This window comes from Geotrypetes seraphini, chromosome 6 (genome assembly GCF_902459505.1).
Source record: "Geotrypetes seraphini chromosome 6, aGeoSer1.1, whole genome shotgun sequence".
Taxonomy (NCBI): domain Eukaryota; kingdom Metazoa; phylum Chordata; class Amphibia; order Gymnophiona; family Dermophiidae; genus Geotrypetes; species Geotrypetes seraphini.
In genome coordinates, this window is record NC_047089.1 from 173002310 (window position 1) to 173028127 (window position 25818).

Here is a 25818-nt window from a genome sequence, read left to right on the forward strand (position 1 = left end):
AATCTGTCATTTTCAATCATTTTTACATATCCCCCCTTCCCACCCCCACAGTGTTTGTCCTCAGATAGTAAGTAATGTGTATGTCAAGTTTGGTTGAAATCTGTCCATGCATTGAAGAGTTATGCTGGAACATACATACATACACACACACACATATATTCAAATTATAATGTGAAATATTTGACAAAATGAATACAATACAACTAACGCAAAACTTGATTATAAACAACAATTTTAGTTTCACCTCCAGGAGCAAGAACATATAAATTCTTGGGTGAACCCACCCTTGAGTAAGCAACATAGAGTTGTGGGCCGCGAGACCTCCAGAACATATCACCCCATGTAGTGAGGGATCTGCATACCAAGTTTCGTTCAAATCGGTCAAGCCGTTTTTGAATTACTGTGAGAATGGCAGCTTTTTACATTTGTTCCATTGACATGAATGGGTGAAATCTGATTTTCTGTTTGTAGCTCCGGCCACGTGTGTAGGTGGGCCGCGAGACCCCCAGAACATATCACCCCAGGTAGTGAGGGATCTGCATACCAAGTTTAGTTCAAATCGGTCAAGCCGTTTTTGAATTACTGTGAGAATGGCAGCTTTTTACATTTTTTCCATTGACATGAATGGGTGAAATCTGATTTTCTGTTTGTAGCTCCGCCCACATGTGCAGGTGGGCTGCGAGACCCCCAGAACATATCACCCCAGGTAGTGAGGGATCTGCATACCAAGTTTCGTTCAAATCGGTCAAGCCGTTTTTGACTTAGAGTGAGAATGGCAGCTTTTTACATTTTTTCCATTGACATGAATGGGTGAAATCTGATTTTCAGTTTGTAGCTCCGCCCACGTGTGCAGGAGGGCCGCGAGACCCCCAGAACATATCACCCCAGGTAGTGAGGGATCTGCATACCAAGTTTCGTTCAAATCGGTCAAGCCGTTTGTGAATTACTGTGAGAATGGCAGCTTTTTACATTTTTTCCATTGACATGAATGGGTGAAATCTGATTTTATGTTTGTAGCTCCGCCCACGTGTGCAGGTGGGCCGCGAGACCCCCAGAACATATCACCCCAGGTAGTGAGGGATCTGCATACCAAGTTTCGTTCAAAGCGGTCAAGCCGTTTGTGAATTACTGTGAGAATGGCAGCTTTTTACATTTTTTCCATTGACATGAATGGGTGAAATCTGATTTTATGTTTGTAGCTCCGCCCACGTGTGCAGGTGTGCCGCGAGACCCCCAGAACATATCATCCCAGGTAGTGAGGAATCTGCATACCAAGTTTCGTTCAAATCGGTCAAGCCGTTTTTGCGTGATCGCAGCACATACACACATACACATATATACATACACACATACATACCTCCGATTTTATATATATAGATATAAAAAAATATATATATTTAAATTTTAAAAAAAGGAGTAATGTCAGGAAGTACTTTTTCACAGAGAGGATGTTGAATGCCTTTCCGTGGGATGTGGTGGAAAGGAAAACGACAACAGAATTCTAAAATATGTGGGATAAAAAACAAAGCATTCCTAAATGGAAAGAATCCCCCTAGGACGAGTCAGTGAATTCAATATATAAGTGAGCATCTCATTATGATATGCGATGTGGTCTTTCTGCCAGAAGTTGGCAGCAGAGGAGGAAAAGTGGTTTGGGCAAATGGAGAAGTGGCAACAAACAATTATCTCCCTCCCTCTCCCACACAGGTGACATAGAAGGTGGCAAGTGGGCTCAGAGCCAGAAGGAAAGAAAGAAAATAGAAACACATTGTTGGAAACAGAGGACAAAGAAAAGGCTGCACTGCTTTGATGTATGTGCATTTTTGTGATTTTCATTTTTTGGGCATATTATTGCACATCATAATTTCCACTGTGATTTGCACTATGGGATTAAGTCCAGGGATGTTTCACAAGTGAAACCTTTTGGATATACAGAGTGTTAACTTTGCCTTTAAGGTTACTTGGTGTAAGTTGTGAAAAATGAGGCCTCTCCCTTTACACAATTATAATTAATATTGGTATTTGTGTTTTTGATATAGTTTTATTCCAACATACTTTGGCCATTTGCTTTTCTCACTATTAAGGAAGGATTTTTTTCCTGATATTGAGCAGTAAGAAGGGCAACACAAAAATGCCAGTGGTGGAAATATGCTTAAAATGGGTAAGAGAATATGGAGAAAAATTAGAACATGGCTGTGGAAAATATAGTAACATAGTAGATGACAGCAGATAAAGACCCATATGGTCCATCCGGTCTGCCCAACAAGAGAAACTATTAGCATAGGTATGATGTGATAAACCATGCTGCAACACAATGGGTTATAGTTTTTTTTAAGTTAAATTATTTAGATATTTTTCTCCGAGGTCCCTTGCACAAAACATCCAGAATTTTATCAAGCATATTATATGTTCCAATAACTCCAGGCACTAGGTGGCAGCCAAGCATATTCTAGCTGGATGCAGACTGTTTGTACAGGTATGCTGCAAAGGAAACCCTTCCTACTCTCTGCCCGAGTAAACTACAGCTCCAGAACAAACATTTACTATCATATATACCATCCATTTTTAGATACAAAATAAAGACACCTTTATTTCACAGGCTCTTATTTGTGTGTTACATCAACCTGTCACTGCCCCAGCTCTGATAAATGTGAAGCAATTAGCTTAGCAAAAAGAAGCAGAATTAAAGAGAATAATTTTTTCTTTAATCTTCACAATCGTAACGCTAAAGAGACTCGTTGTACGGAAAGAGAACTGCGTAAATGGAAATAGTCTAGTGGTTAGAGAACCAGGCTAACAACCAGCTCCTACTCTATTGCTCTACCAATCAAGCCTGCTGTGAAGCATGAATGTAAATAGCCACCAAGTTGATCATAGATTGTCAGCTGTCCTTGATGTGATACAAAATGATCTGTTCTATCTGAAATGATGAGGGAGGTGTCATGTCTTGCGTTTCACTCGACCGTGCTCTCAACCAGTTAAAACTTTTTAACACAATTGAAACAAACTATGAAGTCAAGCAAACTATTAGCAGCATTTTTCCCACCTACATCTGTATTTGGCTTAAATGAGCACTATGAGATCTTTTTACAAATAACAATTCATATTGGACCTGATTCTCTAAAGGACGTCGATCTCGGTGGCTGCCGATCACGTGTCAGTTACGCATTGGCGTCCTTTAGAGTAGTGGTTCCCAACCCTGTCCTGGAGGACCACCAGGCCAATCGGGTTTTCAGGCTAGCCCTAATGAGAGAGTTTTGCATATAATGGAAGTGACAGGCATGCAAATCTGCTCAATGCATATTCATTAGGGTTAGCCTGAAAACCCGATTGGCCTGGGGGTCCTCCAGGGTTGGGAACCACTGCTTTAGAGAATCACATCTTTTTTCTAATAGACACCTTAAATGTAGGACAGGCCTATATTTAAGGCATCTGTCTCATACCTATGGAGACACATAAGGATGCTTGCAGACATCCAAGGCCACTTCTGGTGGTAACCATGCCCACGCCAGCTTTGGGCATCTGTAAGTGTCCCTATGTTTCAGTAGGTGTGAGACAGACGCCTGCAATATGAGTCATTCGCCGCATCCATTGTTTAAAAAAAAAAAAAAAAAAGCATCCCAATTTGCTAGTGAGATGGAAGTAGGATGCCTACTGCCACCTACAATCAGGATGCTGTTTGTAAAATCAGCCCCCATTGTGTCTATTGGTTTCATTCTTTTGGGTCCAATGCCAACATCTCTACCATTTTCAAATTCTGTCTTTTCTGCTTTCTTGCCTTATATAGTACCTTTTTCTAAGGACAAAACTACCCCAGGAGAGGGAAGGGATACGATGGGGTTGATGGGGAATGTACTGTACACTAGCAAGATGCCTTTCCAGCATACACTTAACTGTTTTGTAAAATCTCAAATGAATACACAATTAGCTTGTGATGGGAGATGTCAAGTCTCAGATAATACTAACCCTGCCTTACCTACTTGGTTAGCCCCCAAATATTAAATATTAAGAATTTAAGTATGGCCGTATAAGATGAAACAGTGCATGTGAAAAGTGCAAAGGTATACAAAACCTCTTAAGAAACAGAAAGTGAAAAAAAAACCCCACACCTATGCAAGCGACAGATACTGGGCCAGTCTTGATGCCTAACTAAAATAAAGATTATGCAATCAACAGGATGTAAACTGACTTTAAAGGTCACCAAACCAGATTCAAAGCAAACACCTACACAAAGCCTCCTAAATATTAAGACAGACCCTTTCTAGTTAACTCCCACACATTTCTTTTCTTTACTTCTCAAATGCACCTCAGAATGAGTGCTGTTATCTGATTTAATGGTGTTCGTAGTAACGTGTACTTCTAATCTTTAGAGCAGGGGTCCTCAGACTGTTGGGGGCCGGACCATAGTTTTGAAAAAAAACCCAAAACATTAACAAATTCCCATGCATACTGCACATATCTGATTTGTAGGGCAAAAAAACCATGAAAGAACAATACAATATTTAAAATGAAGAACAATTTTAACCAACATAAAATTACCAGTACACACAAAGAGCCGAAACAGCATACTGAAGTTTGGAATGTTCAGTGAAGTACTACCAAGCCCTGCAATAAAGTAGCCCAAATATCCGGCAACTCACTAATACCTAAAGTTTCCCGCAAGCCATACTGAACTTCCAAATAACCCTCCCAGCGGCAGCAGGGCTGTGCACACCAGCCCATGCACTCAGCGGATGGGTCACACGGCATGGAAGCGTGATATCAGCGCTGTGTGGCTGGCCGTCCAGCTCACATGAGAGGGTTACTGGTGGCGCACAGTGAGAAGCAGTGAGAACTGCAGTGCACTATAGTGAGAAAGCCACAATGGAGAAGGTCAGCAATGGATAGGACCATGAGCAGTAAACTCTCAAGTGGGGGCCAGGCAAATGACCTTGGAGGGGCGTATCTGGCCTGCGGGCCATAGTTTGAGGACCCCTGCTTTAGAGAATGTACAGTGGGCAGATTGGCAAGTGTCTACCTGAAAGATCAACAATGAGTTCTCAAGACTTACGATTGCTTTTCAATTTTTAAGATTGCATTCCTTCATCAACTGCCATATCCTATATAATAAAACCCTAAGCGCGCATGCGCACTTAGGGTTTCGTGTTCCCTGCCGCTGTGGTGTGTGATCCGTGGCCGTGTTCCATTTTAGAACTCGGCGGCAGGGAACATTCTGGCCACTCCTCCCGCCCTCACTCACCATTTGGAAGCGCAGGCAAGATCTCTCCCTGCCCACGTCCTCAGCAGGGAACACACCTCCCGCCCTCACTCGCCGCTGCCGCCACTGATCCTCCTCTTCAGAGCAGCCTGCGATCGTGGCCGGCTTTAAAGAACCTCGCAGGCCGCTCTCCAACCTCAGTAGCATGTTCCCGCTGACGCACGGGATCGCGTTAGAGGGAATGTGCTACTGAGTTGGAGAGCGGCCTGCGAGGTTCGCTAAAGCTGGCCACCACGATCGCAGGCTGCTTTGAAGAGGAGCAGGCCAGAAGACGCCGGGATGGAGGGAGGGTAAGAAGGGGATCAATACCGGGGGCCAGGGGGGCGAGGGAAAGGGAAAGGGGGCTGCTTTGGGGGAAGGGGTGTGCTGGGAGGAGACAGAAGGGGCCATGGAGAGATAGGGAGAGGGAAAGGGGCTGCTTTGGGGGGGAGGTGTGCTGGGAACAGACAGCTTTGCTCTGGGGGGAAGACAGAAGAGGGCCATAGAGAGACAGTTAGGGAGAGGGAAAGGGAAAGGGGGCTGCTTTGGGGGGAAGTGTGTGCTGGGGGCAGACAGCTTTGCTCGAGGGGGGATGGGGGAGAAGACAGAAGGACACAGACAGCGGCCAAGGAGAGAGAGATAAAGAAACACAGACAGACACATCTATTCTAGCACTCGTTAATGTAACGGGCTTAAAGACTAGTAGGAAATAAAAAGATACTTTAAAAAGGCCCTTAAGATGAAGAAAACTGGATGGTTTGAACTATAAGTCACCTTCCACGAGTATCTAAGATACTTTAAAACTGCATTTTGAGACAGCTAGGGTGAAATTAAAATATTGTTTTAAGGTTTTGGTTTTTTAAGCAGTTCAAGTACACGTACAATAAATATGCACTGACAATCTTGCTGTCTCCACCAGACTGGGCCTCTCTCGTACTCTCATTCTCTGGCAACACACAGTTCTACACAGCTATGAGGAAGCATTTCAGAATTGAAGTGGCCATTTTGATATGCTGCTTTAAAGCAATAACTAGCCAATCAGAAAGTTGGATTATTGAAATAACCAGCTGCTGGTGCATCTCACCATTGGAAGGAATAACAAAAAAATTATTTTTCATATTTTCAGGTTTTGCTTGTAGTGTTGTTCATTTTTTGTTTTGTTTTTAATTATTATTTTTGCTTTGCCATCTCCTACATGATTGGGCGCTTTCAGATTAGCTAATCAGTAATCTGGGATTATCAGGTTTGCGAGTGGCAGCTTCATTTGAGCTACATTTCTTGAATGCCACAAGAACTGGCTGGGAGGAGAGGCCGTTTTCCATGCTCCTGTCATAGGTTTATCATCACTGACCTTTCTGATGACCTGTTTTATATAATAAGATCATTTGATACAGTCAGAAAGAAACAAGCATGTCTAGACAACAAAGCTTTTAATTAAGAACTATAACTCGTCTCTTATTACGTTCCTTACAGAATAATAGTCAACAGTCAGCAAAACTATTCCAACATACACAGAGAAGACAAACTCTTAGGGCTCCTTTTACGAAGCCTCGTTAGCGGCTTTATCGCACGCAACTTTTTAGCATGTGCTAACCCCCGTGCTAGCCAAAAAACTACCACCTGCTCAAGAGGAGGCGGCAGCGGCTAGCATGGCTGGCAAATTAGCGCGCACTATTACATGCGTTAAACCGCTAATGCGGCTTCGTAAAAAGAGACATAGTTCTCAAGTTATTTAATGCATCAAGTAGTTGAAACAGAAGAGTCCATCAAACTGCTCCCGTTCAATAAAATATAGCTGTACTACTAAAAGGCGATTTTAATATGCCAAAGAGATTATGTTCTTACCTTGATAATATCTTTTCCAGTAGATAGGTGAGACATTCTAGACAAGTGGGTTACTTCCCAATGGCCGCGTACCATATGCAGAAGGAATCCAGTCCAGATTGTTTTCTGTGACCCTCCTCTACTTCACTGGGAGCTCTAGCTTCACCTATGGTTAGTTCCAAAGCATAAAGAGCTCCAATGATAATACATGAAGTAGGGACTTTAATGGGAACATTCCCAAAAATCAACTGTTCTGCTCAACATAGAAACAGAAAACTCCAAAATAGCTAACAAAGGCATCAAAGGAGCTCAGGAAAAAGACTCGTGAATGAACAACAACATACGAGTATATATAGGATTCTTCAAAACCCCAAAGGGCTGACTGGCATCCAAGAACAACTTGGAGAAGCAGAAATGGAATGGGACAGTAGGCAGGTTCAGGAAGGAAGTGCAGGAGTCTAGAATATCTCACCCATCTACTGGAAAAGATGTTATCAAGGTAAGAACTGAACAGCCATTCAGAAGTGGCGCCCATCCACGCTGCAGCGCGCTTGTGCACCGCTGGCCCTGACGTGCCGGTAATCAGCAGGCAGCAGCCCTGCAAGGCACCAGCGACTGGCCCAATTAGGGAAGTGTCCGGGCCCAGGCATTAGCGCGCTTGTGTGCCGCGGGCCTAGACAAGCAGCAGGCAGCCGTCCACTGACCTCCACTTTACTTAAGAGATCACACCGGCGTTATGGGGGCTTTAGGGGGTTGTAACCCCCACATTATACTGAAAACTTCACTTTTTTCCCTAAAAAAGAGGGAAAAAGTTAAGTTTCCAGTAAATGAGGGGGGTTACAACCCCCCAAACCCCCCACAACGCCGGCGCGATCTCTATTAAGTAAAGTGGGGGGGTTCCCCACCAACACCCCCCGTCGGAGCCCCTTAAAATACTGTTTTTCTTCAGCGCGCTTCCGCCTTGCGCTCAGTTGTCTGCGCTGGGTTGTCGTTGCGCCTTTGTCGTTGCGCGCTTTTGTCTTTGAACCCATTTTGGTACACCATCAAAAGCGCGCAGGACTTTGGCGTACTGACAATCCCGCAGTGACATTTGCGCAGAGGACATATGTGCGCCGCCACCTCCACCACTTTGAAGCCTTCACGTTAGTGTTGTGAGGGGGAGGGAATCCCCACCAGTACATTTACAAGTCCTCGCACTCCCGTTTGGGGGGAAACCCCCATGTACACTGAAAACTCCCATTCCGCTTTCCGTTTTCGCTGTTAGGGAGTTTTCAGTGTAGTGGGGGGGGTCTCCCCCCAACGGGAGCGCGAGGACTTGTAAATGTAGTGGGGGTTCCCCACACCCCCCTCAGAGCGCTAACGAAAAGTCTTCAAAGCGGCGGAAGCGGCGGCTCGCATATGTCCTGCGTGCAGATGTCCCCCCAAAGTCCTGCACACTTTTGACGGGTCACCCACATTTCAGCTTCCTGTTTCCCTTTAGTGGTGTCCAGTCAGCTCCTGCAGGGAACCAGAGCTGACACAGCTCTGCATCACGTTTCTGCCAGACAGCCTGCAGGGCCTTGCTGAAGGTTTAGCTGGCATGTCCCAGTTCCAGGGTTTTTGTTTTTCCTCCTTTTTCAGTGCATCATCTGTTACTAATTGAAAAAAATATCAAAATGCCTTCTAACCCCAAGAAAGAAGTACTACTGTATAAGCAGTGTTAGCAAAACAGGATCTTTTCCTAGAGTGGATGAGTAGCCTAATTAGTGCGGTGGCCTGAGAACCAGAGGAGCCAGGTTTAATTCCCACTGCAGCTCCTTGTGACTCTTGGCAAGTAACTTAACTCTTTATTGTCCCAGGTGCAAAACAAATACCCTTATACTGTATAGTATGTAAACCACTTTGATTGTGGTATATCAAATCCTATCCCCCTTAATATTTTAGTTGAAAGTTGAGGAAGGGAAGGGATTAGGACTTGTTTTCCGCTTTTTTGTAGCTTTACAACCACGTTCAAAGTGGTTTACATACCGGTACTTCAAGCATTTTCCCCCATCTGTCCCGGTGGGCTCACAATCTATCTAATGTACCTGGGACAGTAGAGGATTAAGTGATTTGCCTAGGGTTACAGGGCACAGTGCAGGGTTTGGATCCACAACTGCAGAGTTCTGAGGCTATAGCTCTAACCACCGTATTCAGCCCATGATGCTAAGTGGCTTGCAAGCCACTTCCATCCACAAGCTCAGCTAACTCTGTATATTCGGAGTCGGGGGCATCCTCCGCCCCTGGCATTGAATATCCGGGTATGTTCACTGACCTGGATGATAATTGGGCAATGACTGATATTCAAACTGGTGCTTGGTTAACTTGCTGCATAAAGTCAGGACAGCTGTTTTGCTGTCCTAACTTTTAGCGCTTACTTAGCTGGTTAACAGTAATATTCCTTTGGCTAAGTTGCACATTGCCCTAACTCTGCCCTAGCCTACCAGTAACAAGTTTCAAGTTAATGTAAAAGTTTTATATCAAATTTTAATAATCTAAGTGGTGTACATAATTTAAAAAAAAAAAAAAAAAAACCCCACTAAAATTATAGAATTAAAAGGTAATCACAATAACTGAGACAGACAAACACGTTTGTAGGAAATAAAAGGGGAGAGAAATATAATATTCAATAGGAAATAAATACATTAAAAGGGAAACACAAAAGGGAGGATATTAAAATCCTGTCAGATAGTAAAAGCTTAGAGCAATATAAGCAGTCAAAAGCATCCTTAAACAGAAATGTCTTTAAATTTGATTTAAATTTTGTAAGAGAGGAATCTTCTTGAAGGTGCAAGGGCATACTGATACATAGCGATGGAGCAGTGACAGAAAACAATGATTTTCTGGTCGTATCATATATTATGTGCCGAGCTGATGGGATCTATAATAAATTTTGATTGGCTGAACATAGTGATCGTTAAGGTACATATGGAGTAAGATATCTGTTAATGAATCCCAGGGATATTATTATTTTTTTATATCTTTATTCATTTTGAAATTAAAAATCAGAGCATACAGATATTCATACAGTTTACATAAAAAAACAACACTATCATCTTTTAATAATATTCATGAAAAACATTTTCCCCTCCCCCCAATCTCAATGTAATAAGTAAACCATACAATATTGTATCCATATATATAATTAAAAAAAAACAATCCCAATATACAACCCCCCTCCTCCCTGGATGTGCAACTGATAACCAGAAATAAGGGAATAATGAACTATTCAAGTAGAATCAATGAAATTAGTCAATGGGCCCCCATGTCAGATTGAACCACTTATTATTGCCTTTTTGATCAGAAAATGTTTTCTCATATCGGTAACATAACTATAACGAATTCCATCAGAAGGTGAAATTCAGTCGGTCATAATTTTTCCAATTTTTTGTAATCATTTGGATGGCTACCCCAGTCCTTATGCCCAATAACCTGTTTTTATGCCTGTCCACTGGAGATTTAGGAAATAACAGCATCCTACATAACACCACTTCATATGATAACGGAACCATAGTCTCCAGAATCAGATTAATACCTTATTTTTCGCTCCATAAGATGCAAAAAGTTGGCGGAAATAAGGGTGCGTCTTATGAAGCGAATATACAAAAAAAAAACCCAACAAAAAAACCCCGTCGGAGCCCTTTAAAATACTGTTTTTCTTCGCACGCTTCCGCTTTGCGCTCAGTTGTCTGCGCTGGGTTGTCATCACGCCTTTGTCATCGTGCGCTTTTGACCTGTCACACCGAAATGTGACACAGGAGACTAGCAATGGCTATGACAGAGTTGGTCAAGCCCCCTCTCGCATCCTCGGATTTTCAGCCTACACTTCCAGTACAAGCCTCTTCAAATGAACAGTGTGCACTGTGCAATGCCTCACCACATAAAAACATACAAAAACATTTCCAGCTACTGAACCTGAAAAGCAGCACCCTTCCTCTCAGCAACATATGCTAATGAAGCCGATTAGCTATCTGGAACTCACACAGAGAAAACATTTTAATAAAAACACATGCTCTTTTCTGTATTTGTAGAGGCAGAAGGTACCAAAAATTCTCTGTGCCCTCCTGCAGTTCTATATCACCCTGCCAGACCCTGTCAGTGTACCTGCTGTTTATGAGGCCAAGGGTTTGAGGTGGAGCAGGGGCAGAAAAAAAATAGAAGGATTTTCAGCATCTAGAGCCAGGTCCAAAAACATGGACAAAAACTCGGGAGGGGGGGAATATATTTTTGCATTATGATCAATCACAGAGCATATGTGGTACTGAGCTTCAGCAATCAGTAAGGATCTGACTTGGATACAACTCGGCAAATAAAATCTGGACTTTTTGAAGCCTGCTTTAGAAGATAAAATCATCCTTAAGAACCTGTAAGCTGAATCCCCACTCCATCTGGAAACCTGATGTCCTTTCCACCCCCTAACCCCCACCCCCAAAATGTCCTGGTACAAATATGTCCTCGATTACAAAGTTACTAGAGGGACACATGAAAAGAGAGAAAGAAGGCTTATGATGAGATCTCTAGGGCCGCAGCTAAAAAAGGCAAACCTAATTATAAAGTTTCAACTAAACAAGGCCAACGCTAGAAATTACAGTATCACTTAAAAACTGGATCTGTAGTTTGTACAAATCATGCATTATAACTTCTGCAGTATATATATGATGCTCTCTCCAAAAAAGTTGTGCAACCTGAGAAAAGTGGCAGCCTCTTCCAGGAACACAGCAACGTGAGAAATGCCAGTGCAGATGAGCTGGGAAGGGAACCAAGTTAGTACTTGCTGCTCCCGGCCATAGTTGATTATACATTAAAAAAAAAAATTAAATATTCCACCTCTGGCAGGCCCTAGAAATTCTGGTTACTCTATAAGCAGAATTCAGCAAGCACACAGAGCCAAGAGAAAGTTCCTTGCAGACACTGAAATCTTTGGCTAGGAGGCTCAGCAAATGAGCACTGCAGCCATATGTTAGTATTCTCTCTATCTTCTTCTAAAATTTCTTCTCATCTTGAATACATTTGCAGCATTTCTGTGACTAAACACGGACAGGACTGAATTCCTTATACTTTCTCCTAAACCTGCCTCTCCCCTTCCTCCATTCTCTATTTCAGTGGATAATGCCCTCATTCTCCCTGTCTCATCAGCATGCAACCTTGGGGTTATCTTTGACTAATCTCTTTCCTTCTCTTCATATATCCGACGGACCTCCAAAATTTGCCACTTCTTTCTATACAACATTGATAAAATCCAGACTTTCCTTTCTGAGCACACTGCTAAGACCCTCATCCACACTCTCGTCATTTCTCGCCTGGATTACTGCAACTTGCTTCTCTCAGATTTTCCACAAAGCCACCTCTCCCCCAACCCCTTCAATCTGTTCAGAATTCTGCTGCATGCCTCATTTTCTGCCAGTGTCATTATGCTCACGTTACCCCTCTCCTCCAGTAGCTTCATTGACTCCTTATCCACTTCTGCATACAATTCAAACTCCTCTTACTGACTTTCAAGTGTACACTTCTCCCTCGTCATTCGCGGGGGATACGGGCAGAGCCGGACCGCGAATAGTGAAAAACCGCGATTATCCGGCTCTGATCCACCCCCAACTCCCTGCCGCCTTCCCGGCCTTACCTGGTGGTCTAGAGGGCTTTCGGGGCAGGAGCGATCTTCCTACGCTCCTGCCCCGTGCAGATCACCATGAGGAAATGGCTGTAGGGAGTTCCCGACGTAGTCTCGAGAGACTACGGGAACTCACAGCAGCCATTTCCTCATGGCGATCTGCATGGGGCAGGAGCGTAGGAAGATCGCTCCTGCCCTGAAAGCCCTCTAGACCACCAGGTAAGGCCGGGAAGGCGGCAGGGAGGAAAAAAATATGGGTTATTTTAAAATTAAGACTGCTTTTTTTATTTTCCCTCTCCCCAGAAAAAATTGCGATTATATGAAACCGCAAATGGAGAAACCGCGAATGGGGAGGGGGAAGTGTATTCACTCTGCAGCTCCTCAATCTCTCTCCTCTCCAATCTCTTCTTATACTGCACCCCGGGAACTTCGTCGGGCAAGTCTCTCTTGTCTGTTCCCTTCTCCTTTACTGTCAACTCCCGACTCCGTCCCTTCTATTGTGCTGCACTGTATGCTTGGAACAACCTACCTGACTCGGTACATCAGGCTCCATCTCTGGCGGTATTCAAAACCAGGCTAAAAGCCTACCTTTTCAAAGTCCTAACCCCACCGTCTTGTAAAACACCATATTTGTCTGTTGTCCCCTCTGTAGTTCCTGACCCTCTCTACCTCTTCATTCCTTTGTATTTCCTTATATGAACTGCATATACTGATTCACCATTTTTGTCCAGTGTGTCTGTCATAATTAGATTGTAAGCTTTTTCGAGCAGGGACCATCTCTTGCATGTTTAATGTACAATGCTACGTGCATCTGGTAGGGCTATAGAAATAATAAATGGAAGTAACAGTAGTAGTACCTTGTAGAAGTCATGATCAAAGGCAACACACGTTTGAGAACAAATGTTGCCTATCAACTCATTGTTGTTATAATTATTATATATTTTTTAAATCATTCCTTTACATTGATTTGAAATCAGTTGCACTAATGGTGAACATAATCCTTACAGAGCGAGACAAATTACTTGTGAATTTAGACATTTTTTTTTAGGCATTTTTGTAGGACCAACTTCTGAACAAGATGATATGAATAGAAATTCTTTGAGCCTGGACACCACAAAACTGACAAAGTAAGAATAGGGGAGGAATGGCCTAGAGCAGGGGTAGTAGGCAATTCCGGTCCTCGAGAGCCGGAGCCAGATCAGGTTTTCAGGATATCCACAATGAATATGTATGAGATGGATTTGCATGCACTGTCTCCTTGAGATTCAAATCTATCTCATGCATATTTATTGCGGATATCCTAAAAACCTGACCTGGCTCCGGCTCTCGAGGATCGGAATTGCCTACCCCTGGCCTAGAGATTAGAGCAATGGGCTGAGAACAAGGAAAACCAGGGTTCAAAACCTACTGATGCGCCCTGTGACTTTCGGCAAGTCGCTTAACCCTTCCCTGCTTCATAAACGCAGAAATACTAGTACATAAAATAGCAACAAAGAAGAAAAGAACAAATAAAGACCAGTATGTTCCCATCCAGTCTGTCTGGTAAGGTGGTTAGAGTAGTACGTGCCACTTGGTGCAGATTACACCCCTCAATGTCAATGTTTAGGGCTATACCACCATTCCGTGCAGGTTACACCCTGTAGCTTGCCTTGAGCTTGCCTTTGTAAAGGCAAATAATCAAAATCTAAAGCTCAAATCCAAGAACAAACATCTTTGATGAAGAGATCATAACAGTTAGATCTCTTGATCATTTTCTGCTCTGTAAGATGGCAATTTCAGAGAATTTTCAAAATAACTGCTGGGAAGTTCCGACCAGAACTAAAAAGGTGTGTTGAGTTCAGCTGGCGGTCCAAGATGGCGGCATGACTAGTGTGTAGCCAGCGAGTCTCTAACCTTTTTTCCTCAACGAAATGCCACATACCAAAAGGAAGGGCTTAGTTCAGTCTGTTCCCTCACCGGCAGAAACTTCAACGCCCTGCGACAGACTCTGCTGGATTTTACCACTAGAATTCCTCCCCAGGCTGGAACACGAGGCTCGTTGGAGTTGGCGTCCCGGGACTTGGGCACCTCCCCAGAGCCGGAAGTCTCTTTTTCGCCTCTTGGCCCGGTAGTACCTCCATGCTCCGCGACTGACTCATCTATGCAAGAGTTATCTCCAGTGAGGGAAGCAAGTCAGGGGAAAGAGTTGAGGGGAGCACAATTAGATCACTGGTGGAAGACAGTCCTAGGACTCACTCGACCCCCCTCGGAGGTGACCCTGCTTGATATCTGGGAAGCGATCCAGAGGATGGACTAAAAAAAAAAAAAAAAAACAGTGGAGGAAACATCTTCCCTAGTGAAAAAGGTAGACTCTTTAGCAAAAACAGTAGAGGATATAAAAAAGGATGATGAAATTAAGTTTCAAGCAGTAAATGAAGAAATGAAAGCTCTTAAAGTGGTTAATGCTGGACTGATAAAAGATAAACTTTTGGTACATAAAAAAATATAGCAATTAGAGAATTATAATAGACGATTGAACTTGAGACTATTAAATTTTCCAAGGATAGCAGAAATTTCCTCTATTGAACTGTTCTAGAATTATTTGGTTCAAATTTTGGGTTTTGCTCCCGAACTTATTCCTCCTTTGAATAAGATTTATTATTTACCTGGTCTCACAAAGAAATTAGGGAGTGAAACACCTGCAGTAAATCAAGGACTTTTACCTCTACCTCAATCACTTAAATTGGGAAATATCTCAGAAATCTTAGAAACATCCACTATAAAAAATGAGGAAAGAGCTACCTTGCTCATTTCATTCATGTTTCAACAGGACCTTAATGCCGTATTGAAGCTTTATTTTCGTAAGGCTCAAGCTCCTTTTATGGGACAGAGTATTTGGATTTATCCTGATGTTAACAAAGAGACACAAGGAAGGAGAAAAATGTTTCTAGTAATGAGGCAAAAAGTGAAAGATCTTGGAGCCACTTTCCAATTGGTTTATCCTTGTAAATGCCTCATAAAATATTTGGGGATGAAATATACTTTTTTTTGTTCCAGAATATCTTAGGAGCTTTCTAGATATAAAAAAGATCATCAGGGACTAAATGTATATGAAAGGAATATTTCCGTTAAAGCCTTTATTAATATTGTTTCGTGTTGCTTGAATTCTAAGTCTCTAATGTTGGATTCTCCCCCTATGGTTATTTTTGGGATCTAAGAAGAAATGGTATTGATTCCTATCAAATAATTTGTTTTTGCAAATTTTCTGTTCGTATTTCCTTAACAAGTGTAATGCTTGATATTATTTTCAAAACGAATAAATAAATAAATAAAAATAAAAAGGTGTGTGCATTCAAACAAAGCAAAAAATAGCATTCCATCTGGAACCCCAATGCTCTCCCCCGACCCCCACCTCTACTTCAATGACATGCTTTGAGAAACTAGAATGAATATGTCACCAAGTTATTAAGACACACATAGACCTAACAATCTGATAAGCCTCTCTCTGGCTAAATTAAAAAAAAAAAAAAAAGAAAACCTAAATTATAAAGTTTCAATAGTAATACAACACTATTCCATGCTTAATTTCTCTCCCCATGGGAAAAGTTTGTTATCTCACTTGAAGGATAGGTATGTGAAGAAACCGGTTAAGCTAGCTACCGTTTTGCTTGTACAGACAGCACTAGGGGGCTTATACTGTTTCAATGCCTGGCACCATAACCGAAGCAGAAACAGTCTTGTTCTGCCAAATTTCTGAACAAATGTCAAGGTTCCTGTATTCCCTAGATGCAAGACTTCATGTGTTTTTCATCAGCAGTGGAATTAGTGTGCAAAATGAGCCACTGCACAAGGTTGGAAGAATGCTTACTCAGTGCCGACTTACTCAGATTTGGCACTGGAGGCATTTTAAAGGTACAGGGAGCGGGAGGGGGTGGGGTATATCTTTTGTTTTGCTATTATTCCTGATGGTAATGATGGATGGGGGAGGGAATTTTATCTTTTGTACAGATTCTGACCGTTTATAAGTGCTTATTTGATTATTAGTATTTGTATGTAAATTGTATTGCACTTTTTGTTGGCATTAAAAACTAAATAAAAGAAAAAAAACAAAACCGAAAAGGTACAGGGAGAAGCAGTACCTTCCAAGAGATTAAAGAGTAACTTATTAGGGTTTTTTTTAATACTAAAATACTCTCAACAAAAATGTAAATAAATTATTTATAATTGTGTCTCTCTTTGGTTGGACACAGATTTGCCCTTAATGTAATATGTCAGAGGCAATAGCTTTAAAAGAACACAGTGAACATGTCACATGTGACAGACACACTTCCGTGACTGGGAGTGTGTGGGACGGAAGTAGAGAGGTGAAGTCTTTGAACAGCATACTTTCTTAAGCACCACTGTTAATTTCTAATAGCTATGAATTTAAATTTCTTCTGCTTGTCTTTTAAGATTAGAGAATTTCTATAAATCTGTTCTTTCAGCACATAAAGCCCAGAGCCAAACCATTCTACAATGTTCAGATTTGAAGACCGTATCTGACAAAGGACATAAGAAGACTTGAAGTGGTCCAGAGGAGGCCGACGAAAATGATAGGAGTCAAAAGACTTATGAGAAGAGACTGGAAGCACTAAATATTTAAACCCTAGAGTAGGGGTAGGCAATTCCGGTCCTCGAGAGCCGGAGTCAGGTCAGGTTTTCAGGATAGCCACAATAAATATGCATGAGATAGATTTGCAGCTCAAGGAGGCAGTGCATGCAAATCCATCTCATACATATTCATTGTGGATATCCTGAAAACCTGACCTGGCTCCGGCTCTTCGAGGACCGGAATTGCCCTAGAGGGGACAGGGGAGATATGATTCAGATGTTCAAATACTTGAAAGGTATTAACGTAGAACAAAATATTTTCCAAAGAAAGGAAAATGGTAAAACCAGAGGACATAATTTGAGGTTGAGGGGTTGTAGACTCAAGAGCAATGTAAGGAAATTCTTCTTTACAGAGAGGGTGGTGAATGCCTGGAATGCGCTCCCAAGAGAGGTGGTGGAGAGGAAAATGGTGACAGAGTTCAAAAAAGCATGGGACGAACATAGAGGATCTAGAATTAGAAAATAATAGTAAATAGAGAAGAACTAAGGTCAGTACTGGGCAGACTTGCATGGTCTGTGTCTGTATATGGCCATTTGATTGAGAATGGGCTGGGGAGGGAGTCAATGGCTGGGATGGTGTAGATGGGCTGGAGTGAGCTTTGATGGAGACTTCAGTAGTTTGAACCTAAGCACAAAATTGGGCAGAGCTTTGGATTCTTGCCCAGAAATAGCTAAGAAAAAAAAAATTAAAAATTTTTTTTTAGATTGAATCAGATTGGGCAGACTGCATAGACCATTTGGGTCTTTATCTGTCATTATCTACTATGTTACTATGTGAACCACAAAAAACACACCAAATGATTTTGTCCTATCTTTCACAGAACTCAGCTGATTCTTATGAAATTGGTGCATCGTGTCCTGAATGAAGTTGATGTAATATGTTGTAAATATTTCCCACCGCATCACAATACTACTTTGTAAAAATGAGCTGAATAAAACACATCAAAAAGTTTTATGGCATATCTTGCAGAAAATGTAAATTCAAAAGGTAATGCTTCAATTAAGCAGATGTACAAAGTGTGCTTCCTTTGAGGGTAGACTTAACACATTGCATTCCTGGATTTTTTTAAAATACGGAAGGTAATAGTCGAGATCTCATTTTATGGATGTTATTTAAATGGTCCATATACAAGTGCCTCCCAGCCAATCAGGATGCTTCTTCCATTCCAACCAAATTATAGCACTAAGAGCAAGATTCTAGGAGGCACTATCTGAGTTTGCTCTGGGATGGTGTTTTAAAATATCATGATCAAATATATGCTTACTTCTGTCTCCTTCTTCTTTTCCTATGCTTAGTAATTCTCTTCCTCCTTAAATCAATATAACTCAACCAAAGCTGTCATGTGGTCCCAGCTACTATGCAAATGCTCAGATCAGAACTAGCTTCCTTCTCTTAGCATCCATATAACTCAGGGGTCTCAAAGTCCCTCCTTGAGGGCCGCAATCCAGTCGGGTTTCAGGATTTCCCCAATGAATATGCATGAGATCTATGTGCATGCACTGCTTTCAATACATATTCATTGGGGAAATCCTGAAAACCCGACTGGATTGCGGCCCTCAAGGAGGGACTTTGAGATCCCTGATATAACTCAGAATACTGATGAACAGACTTTTTCAAACCACCTTTATGTTGCGTTATGAGAGCCTACTTGGGATGTCACATTGAGACGACACCAAACATGCTAAACAGCAGACAAGCTACACTCCGATAGCCCCCAACTCTGTCTCATGTGTGCATGCTTGCTCCTTAAGGTACAGCCCACTCCAAATGTTGGCATATGGTATGAGCCACGCAGACAACCACAAGATAGGGGAATGTGGGCAATCAATGACAACAGCTCTGGAGTGGCCTACTGTCTGGTGACTGTTCTCTCTTTACATTTTCAAAAGTCTTTTGTGAGACTGATAGTGAGATTCTCTGTGTGTTCAGTTCTTATCTTAGCTAGAATCTAGTTTCCTTCTACTCAGAACCATTTTCATGAACAGAGAGGACTCAGCTCGGTTCAATACAAAGTTCAGCTTAGAGTAAAGCAGCTTCCACTTATATCCTGATAACATTTTGAAACGTCTCTGGTAGAATCCTAATGAAATATGCAGAACTAGATTTGGAGGGGGCAGGTGAGGAGTTCTGCAAGACAGAGCAAAACAAAAAACAGCCCTTGTTTTGCCAAACTTATGGACTGTCTCTCCAAGTGGTTACCCTAAACTAGCAGTTTTCAAATCTGGGTGTCAAGGCCTGGTCAGTAACAGAGTACAGTGTTCCCCGTGAATTCGTGGTATTCACCAACTGCCTTTTCCCGTACTAAAGTTGGGCTACACCAATCAGGAGCTGCGTGTCAAAGCAGCTCCTGATTGGTGTAGCCCGACTTTAGTATGGGAAGAGGCGGTCGGAGCATACCGCAAGAGATTTCCTTCACTCGCCAGCACTCCAGCTGCCCTTTTCTGCCTCCCCAGGCAAAAAACTGTATTTGCGGTTTTTCAATATTCACGGGGGTTGCTGGAATGGAACCCCTGTGAATATCGGGGGAGTACTGTACCAGAAATGTATGCATGTCTCCTGGAAAAAAATCCCCAAACAAACAGGCCAGCTAGAGATTCTCATAGAAACCATCTGACTTACAGGGATCATAACACAGCAAAAGTAGAGCTGGAAATTTTGTTTTGATTATGATCTGAACACACAGCACCTCCGACCCACAAGTGACAATGTGGGATCCCGGGCTTTCTCATCTCTACAGAATGACTTCAACAAAAGGAACAGATTCTTTAAAACTATTTTTAGATGCTGCAATATGCAAATGAGCCATAATATGGAACTAAATACCCCCCAAATCCCCAAATCCTAATTCCCTAATCAACATGAATTTCTGTACCCCATCTTTATTTTCTCTGTTTCACATGCGTTATATGCAGAATGACAAGCCATTTGAGGTTGGGGGATAGTTTCCATAAAGTTTAATTCTCCACAACACCCTATTATATGCACACCCTTTACAAGACATCCCAAGGGAATTTAGGATTCTAACCCAATGCGATTGTGTTATCATGCAAAAATCGGATACAGTCAGCAGTACTGATCGCTGCAAACGTGTCATCCTTGTATACTACAAGAGCAAGGGGCTCTGGATTTGACCGATTACTATCATCTTATATAAGCAGAATTATCTGCTCCTCAAATTAATTACACCAATGAAATAGCAGCTCTAGTAATTTCATATTTGATTCTCAGTTTTATTCGAAGGTTAAAGGGGTAGCTACGGATGAGACAGTAGCCTCTACTATTACCCGTTTATAAATGACAGACTTTGAAGCTAAATATACAGTAGTACCTTGGATTACGAGCATAATCCGTTCCAGGAGCATGCTCGTAATCCAAAATGTTCGTTTATCAAAGCGAGTTTCCCCATAGGAAATAATGGAAACTCGCTTTGATGCGTTCCCCCCCCCCCCCCCGAGAACCGGCTTTGCTCCCCTCGAAGGCCCCCCTGCGATCCGGCACCCCCCATGCCTCGAACCGGCACCCCCCCCGCCACGATCCGACCCCCCCGCCACGATTGGGCACCCCCCCCCCCGACACGATCCGACCCCCGCCCGACACGATTGGGCACCCCCCCGACACGATCCGACATCCCCCCCGACACATTTGGGCACCCCCCCGCCGCTTCTTACCCTCATCTGGGCACTCTAGAATATCGGACTCCTCGTCTGCTGGGCCTTGAGCATCTGAGCATGCTCAAGGCCTGCGAGTTCACGTTCACATTCAGAACATGAACTCACAGGCCTTGAGCATGCTCAGATGCTCAAGGCCCAGCAGACGAGGGCCGATCTTCAAGAGTGCCCAGATGAGGATAAGAAGCGGCGGGGGGGGGAGGTGCCTAATTGTGTCAGGGGTGGAGGGGTCGGATCGTGTCGGGGGGTGCCGGTTCGAGGCAGTGGGGGTGCCAGATCGCAGGGGGGGTGCTCGTAAATCGAGCCATGCTCGGTTTCCGAGGCACCGATTTTGCAAATGTTTTGCTCGTCTTGCAAAACACTCGCAAACCGGTGCACTCGTAAACCGAGGTACCACTGTATTTATCATTCACAATATAGTTCTCATAGTAAAATCTTGGAGAGATTTATAGATGATGCATTCATGATTTGGGATGGGGATATGTTTTCCTAAATATCCTTTTTGAGTTATATTAATAACTGAGATTGCAACACAGTGGTGTACCTAGTATTTTTGACACCCAGAGCCGAACTTTTTGTAACACCCCTCCCACTATAAATAAATTATTTTTAGTAATAATCCAAGAGTCACACAACAAGGGTGCACCTAGGAAAAGGCAGCATCTTAAATTCTGCAGTAAAGTTTAGTTTTTTGGCTTGAATGTTATAAGCCAGAGCGAATGGAATTGCGAGCGGCAATGTTACTTAGATTTACTTCACATGCTGGACTGCTGAGACACAGATAAGAGCTTTTTATTATCAGTCTGAACAGCCAGTGTTCTATGTAGCACATTTAGGTAGCAACCAGTGAAGTACAATGATGGATGGTTTCTATATGGTTCCCATAGTGGGTTCTATTTGTTTTCACTGAACATTTCATTACAAAATTTTAATATTGATTTAGGATAAATACGTTATAATTCGTATAAAGGTTCCTTTTATATGAGTATACATAATTAAACATCTGCCACATATCCACCATGAAGGACTCCTCCATGCATAACTAATTAACTTCTCCATGAGCGTCAGATGCATTTAGTGCCCCAGGCCGCAACAGAAACCTCTATCGCGGCTTAGTAAAAGAGGGCCTAAAAGTGCTAACCAGGGCAGGAATAAGGCATACACCCATATGGTTAGAAAAAGCTTTCAGATATGTATTTTAATAGTCTCCAAGGCAGATTCTTGCCCTGGAAGTTACATGTACAATTAGCCCTATTCTGTAACTACATGCCCAATTGTCCACCTTACTTTGGGTATGATTTATAGAATTCAGGAATTTATACACAGTCTAACTAAACAGAGTGCCAAATTTATCACAATACTTCCAAAGTTTCACTGCTTAAGAAAACTTTAAAAGGAAAAAGGCGGCTCTTATACTGCAGGACACAGGGCTGGCATCCATGCCTTGCTAAGCCAATACAATCCACTGAACTTAAAAGAATCCGTGTCTTACTTAACCTCTCCAGATTTTGTAAACTACTTAGACAATTTTTGAAAGCATAAAATATAAAGATGGTCACCACTTACCTTTTCACTATCAGCTTTAGAATCTTGTGTGAACCCTTTACTAGACAGATGGCTTCCTGCCTGAACCCAGAAAGGTCCACATCATTGATGCTAATGATCTCATCCCCAACCAACAGTCCATCGGCGGCGGCAGCTTTGCTCCCTTCTTCGATCTGGAAGGACAAAGTGTGTTGGAGATCAAGACAAGGAAACAACTGTTTGCTAAGGCTGTTGATAGATCAAGTGCAAAAGCAAAGCATTACAAAACTCGTCCACATGGCTGGTAAAGTGGAGACTTGAGCAAAAATCAGCGCCAGCCTCTGTAGGTGCTTTAGGCTGCCTAGTGCCACTGTGGGTATAGCTAACACTGGAAGTGGCATTAGGCAAGTACTTATGGAGTCACGATTCACATCAAAGGTAGGCACTGGAAATATAGGCACAGGAAAATCCTGGCCTACCTTTGCCAGAATCGTGATTATGTACCCGGCGCCGTTGTGCCGCTTTTAAGACCAGTTACAGAATCCAGGCCTCAGGTAACAGCTGCATGCACTTGGGATGTTTTGTGATCTGATAAGGCTAAAGAAGAACTTTTTTGTGGGGTTTTTTTTATTTTTTTTTTGGGGGGGGGGGGGTCAATGCTAATCAATACATTCAGGAAAAATTAAATACCAGCTAATATTATTTTTACGGTACAGCGTGCCTGTAGTAGCAGCAGCATTATGCTTTTCTGAATGTTTAGTAGCCAACAGAGGTTGAACAGTCTGTGAGGATTGAGGGAAAGATGGATGGTGCAAAAGAGGAGGGCAAGGAGAGTCTGGCTGGACCAGACCTTCTTTGGCAGTTGGGTGGAGGTAAGGTCTGTCTCTATGGGTGGCGCTAACACTACAGTATATTCTTTGCTGCTTGTAAGGACTTAATCTGGGACAGATAATGGGATTCTCTTGGGGTGGGGAGTAGAATTTGTTGTTGGGGCAGAAAATACCTACTCCGTTAAAGGATCACATCCAAAGGAACATGAATGTGTGGACATTAACACCATGGGCTGCATGTTTCTTCCTTGGAATGCACTATTTCCTAAACCACTGTTCTTATAACCTTCAGTTTAATAAATGCTACAAGAAATAAGATAGGTATTTCGAATTTAACAACCCCTCCTCTAACCTCATCTTCTCCTCTCTGTTCCTTTCCCCTCACCCTTTTTGTGCACTCATCCATTCCTTCTCCCGTCTCCAGTGTGCCATCTCCCCACTCAGCAGAGAGGTTAGTATTGCTGACACTCCTCTACCCTGAAGTTCTCTTTACAGTTGATGACCTGCCCTCATTACATAGCCCATGGGAGAGAAAGCAGATATTTGTACGCGGTGCACCCTGGGAAAGCAGGATAGAGGCTCCAAACCACATCTGCAGTGATATGACAACACATGCTACTACCAAAGGCAAACATGTTGCCATTCCAAATTGAGCTCTGTAAGTTCTTAAAATAGTCAAGTTCTGAAAATATGAAACAGAGGAAAACCAAACACAGACAGAACTGGAACACTATAGCCGTCAACCTTTCATATCAATGACAGCACTTAACATAGAAACATATAGAAACATAGAAAGTGACGGCAGAAAAAGGCCGAGGCCCATCGAGTCTGCCAACTCTATTGACCCACCCCCCTAGTTAATCGCTCTCTGATGACCTTAACGGCAATGATGACCTAAAGGGACAGACAATATTGACTATGGTCACACTTAACATACGTTTTTTGGGGTTTGTTTGTTTTTTTTATAAAACTTATTACCTCACATTTCCAAAATTTGCATCAATGCAGTTTACAATTTAAATCATGATATACTGTAAAATTCAGAACAATAAATCTGTCCCAACACCTCAATGGTAATCCACATTTTCTAACACCATCCCAAGGCCCCTTAAGCTCCCCACCTCACCCTCAGTATATCTTGTATAATCTATTTAGAGATCACAGCCCAAACACATGCTCAAGCAACCAAGTCTTCACCAACTTCTGTAAAATTATTAACAACCTCCCCTTTATATTTAAAGCCCAGAGGCAAATGCTTCAAAAGATGGGGGCAGTCTAGCTAATAGATGGGCATGTATAGAAATTCAGCATGAATTGAGTATTAAGCGCAACACAGCTCCCAAACCCTTCCTCTCCCCAACAATTCCACCTAGGACTCCATCCCACTCTACTTCATCCATTGCTCCTCCCATCAATCTCACCTTCCTCCACCAGCCTTGGCCATTGGTTTCCAGTCCTGTAACCACACAAGCAGCCACTGGGATTACAGGAGAGGACAAAATAAGATTTATAACTTAACTCATGAATAATGCAGCCAGCACAGGAAGTGTAAATCAATGCAAACTTATGAATAATGCTGTCACCCTTGGACTTCTTGTTTGAACAATGGAGCTACAAATCTTTTTCATACTCAAATCACAATTCTGACATTCAATTATGAAATGTTTCCAAACACCTCTGGTGATGAAACCTGTAGATGAGAATCTACAAGACTCTACATGCATGTGTCAATTCTTGTGTGTCCAACAATAAACTTATGTGTCATTGCCTTGGAATTTTCATAGGTTCCAAAGTGTTGACTGTGTAGACATTTTTCATTCCTAGGAAAACACACACACACACACACTTATGAAATCACTCAAAGTATGCAGTAAGCAGTAACTAGAACTATAAATAAATATTAATGTTAGTCAAGGAGGAGTGTGTGGCGCAGTGGTTGGATCTACAGCCTCAGCACTCTGAGGCTGTGGGTTCAAACCCTGCGCTGTTCCTTGTGACCCTGGGCAAGTCACTCAGTCCTCCGTAGCCCCAAGAACGTTAGATAGATTGTGAGCCCACCGGGACAGATAGGGAAAATGCCTGAGTACCTGATTGTAAAAACCGCTTAGATAACCTTGATAGGCGGTATATAAAATCCTAATAAACTTGAAGATGTTCGAATCTGACCTGTGATCTATAAAGTAATAAGCGAGCCTACTCTCTAAAGAGAAAGTAACTACGAGAGATCACCATGATTGTGTGGCTGTGTCTCCTACGCTATGCCACAATGAATTTTCAAGATACGTTGGGCAGGGGGAGCAAGAGGAACCCAAAAGGGTTTTTTTTTTGTTTTTTTTTAATGCCCTCATGTTTTGTGTCGGTTGAATAGAATCTTCCCTGTAATTTTGTTTTTTATCCTTTTTTAATATTTTATACAACCAATTTTATTGTAAACTGTTTAAACGTTTCTGATAGATGGTATATTAAGAACTAAATAAACT

General features: G+C 42.4%; 1 protein-coding gene across 3 annotated transcripts in view; it reads right to left on the reverse strand.

The window, feature by feature from the left end:
- The window catches only part of SHROOM2 (shroom family member 2), a 290675-nt gene that overhangs the window by 156139 nt on the left and 108718 nt on the right, over positions 1-25818 (reverse strand). For all 3 annotated transcript variants that reach the window (XM_033948357.1, XM_033948356.1, XM_033948358.1), the window contains exon 2: positions 22551-22702. In XM_033948357.1, coding sequence (XP_033804248.1) covers positions 22551-22702 — 152 coding nt within the window. The remainder of the gene's footprint in view (positions 1-22550; positions 22703-25818) is intronic.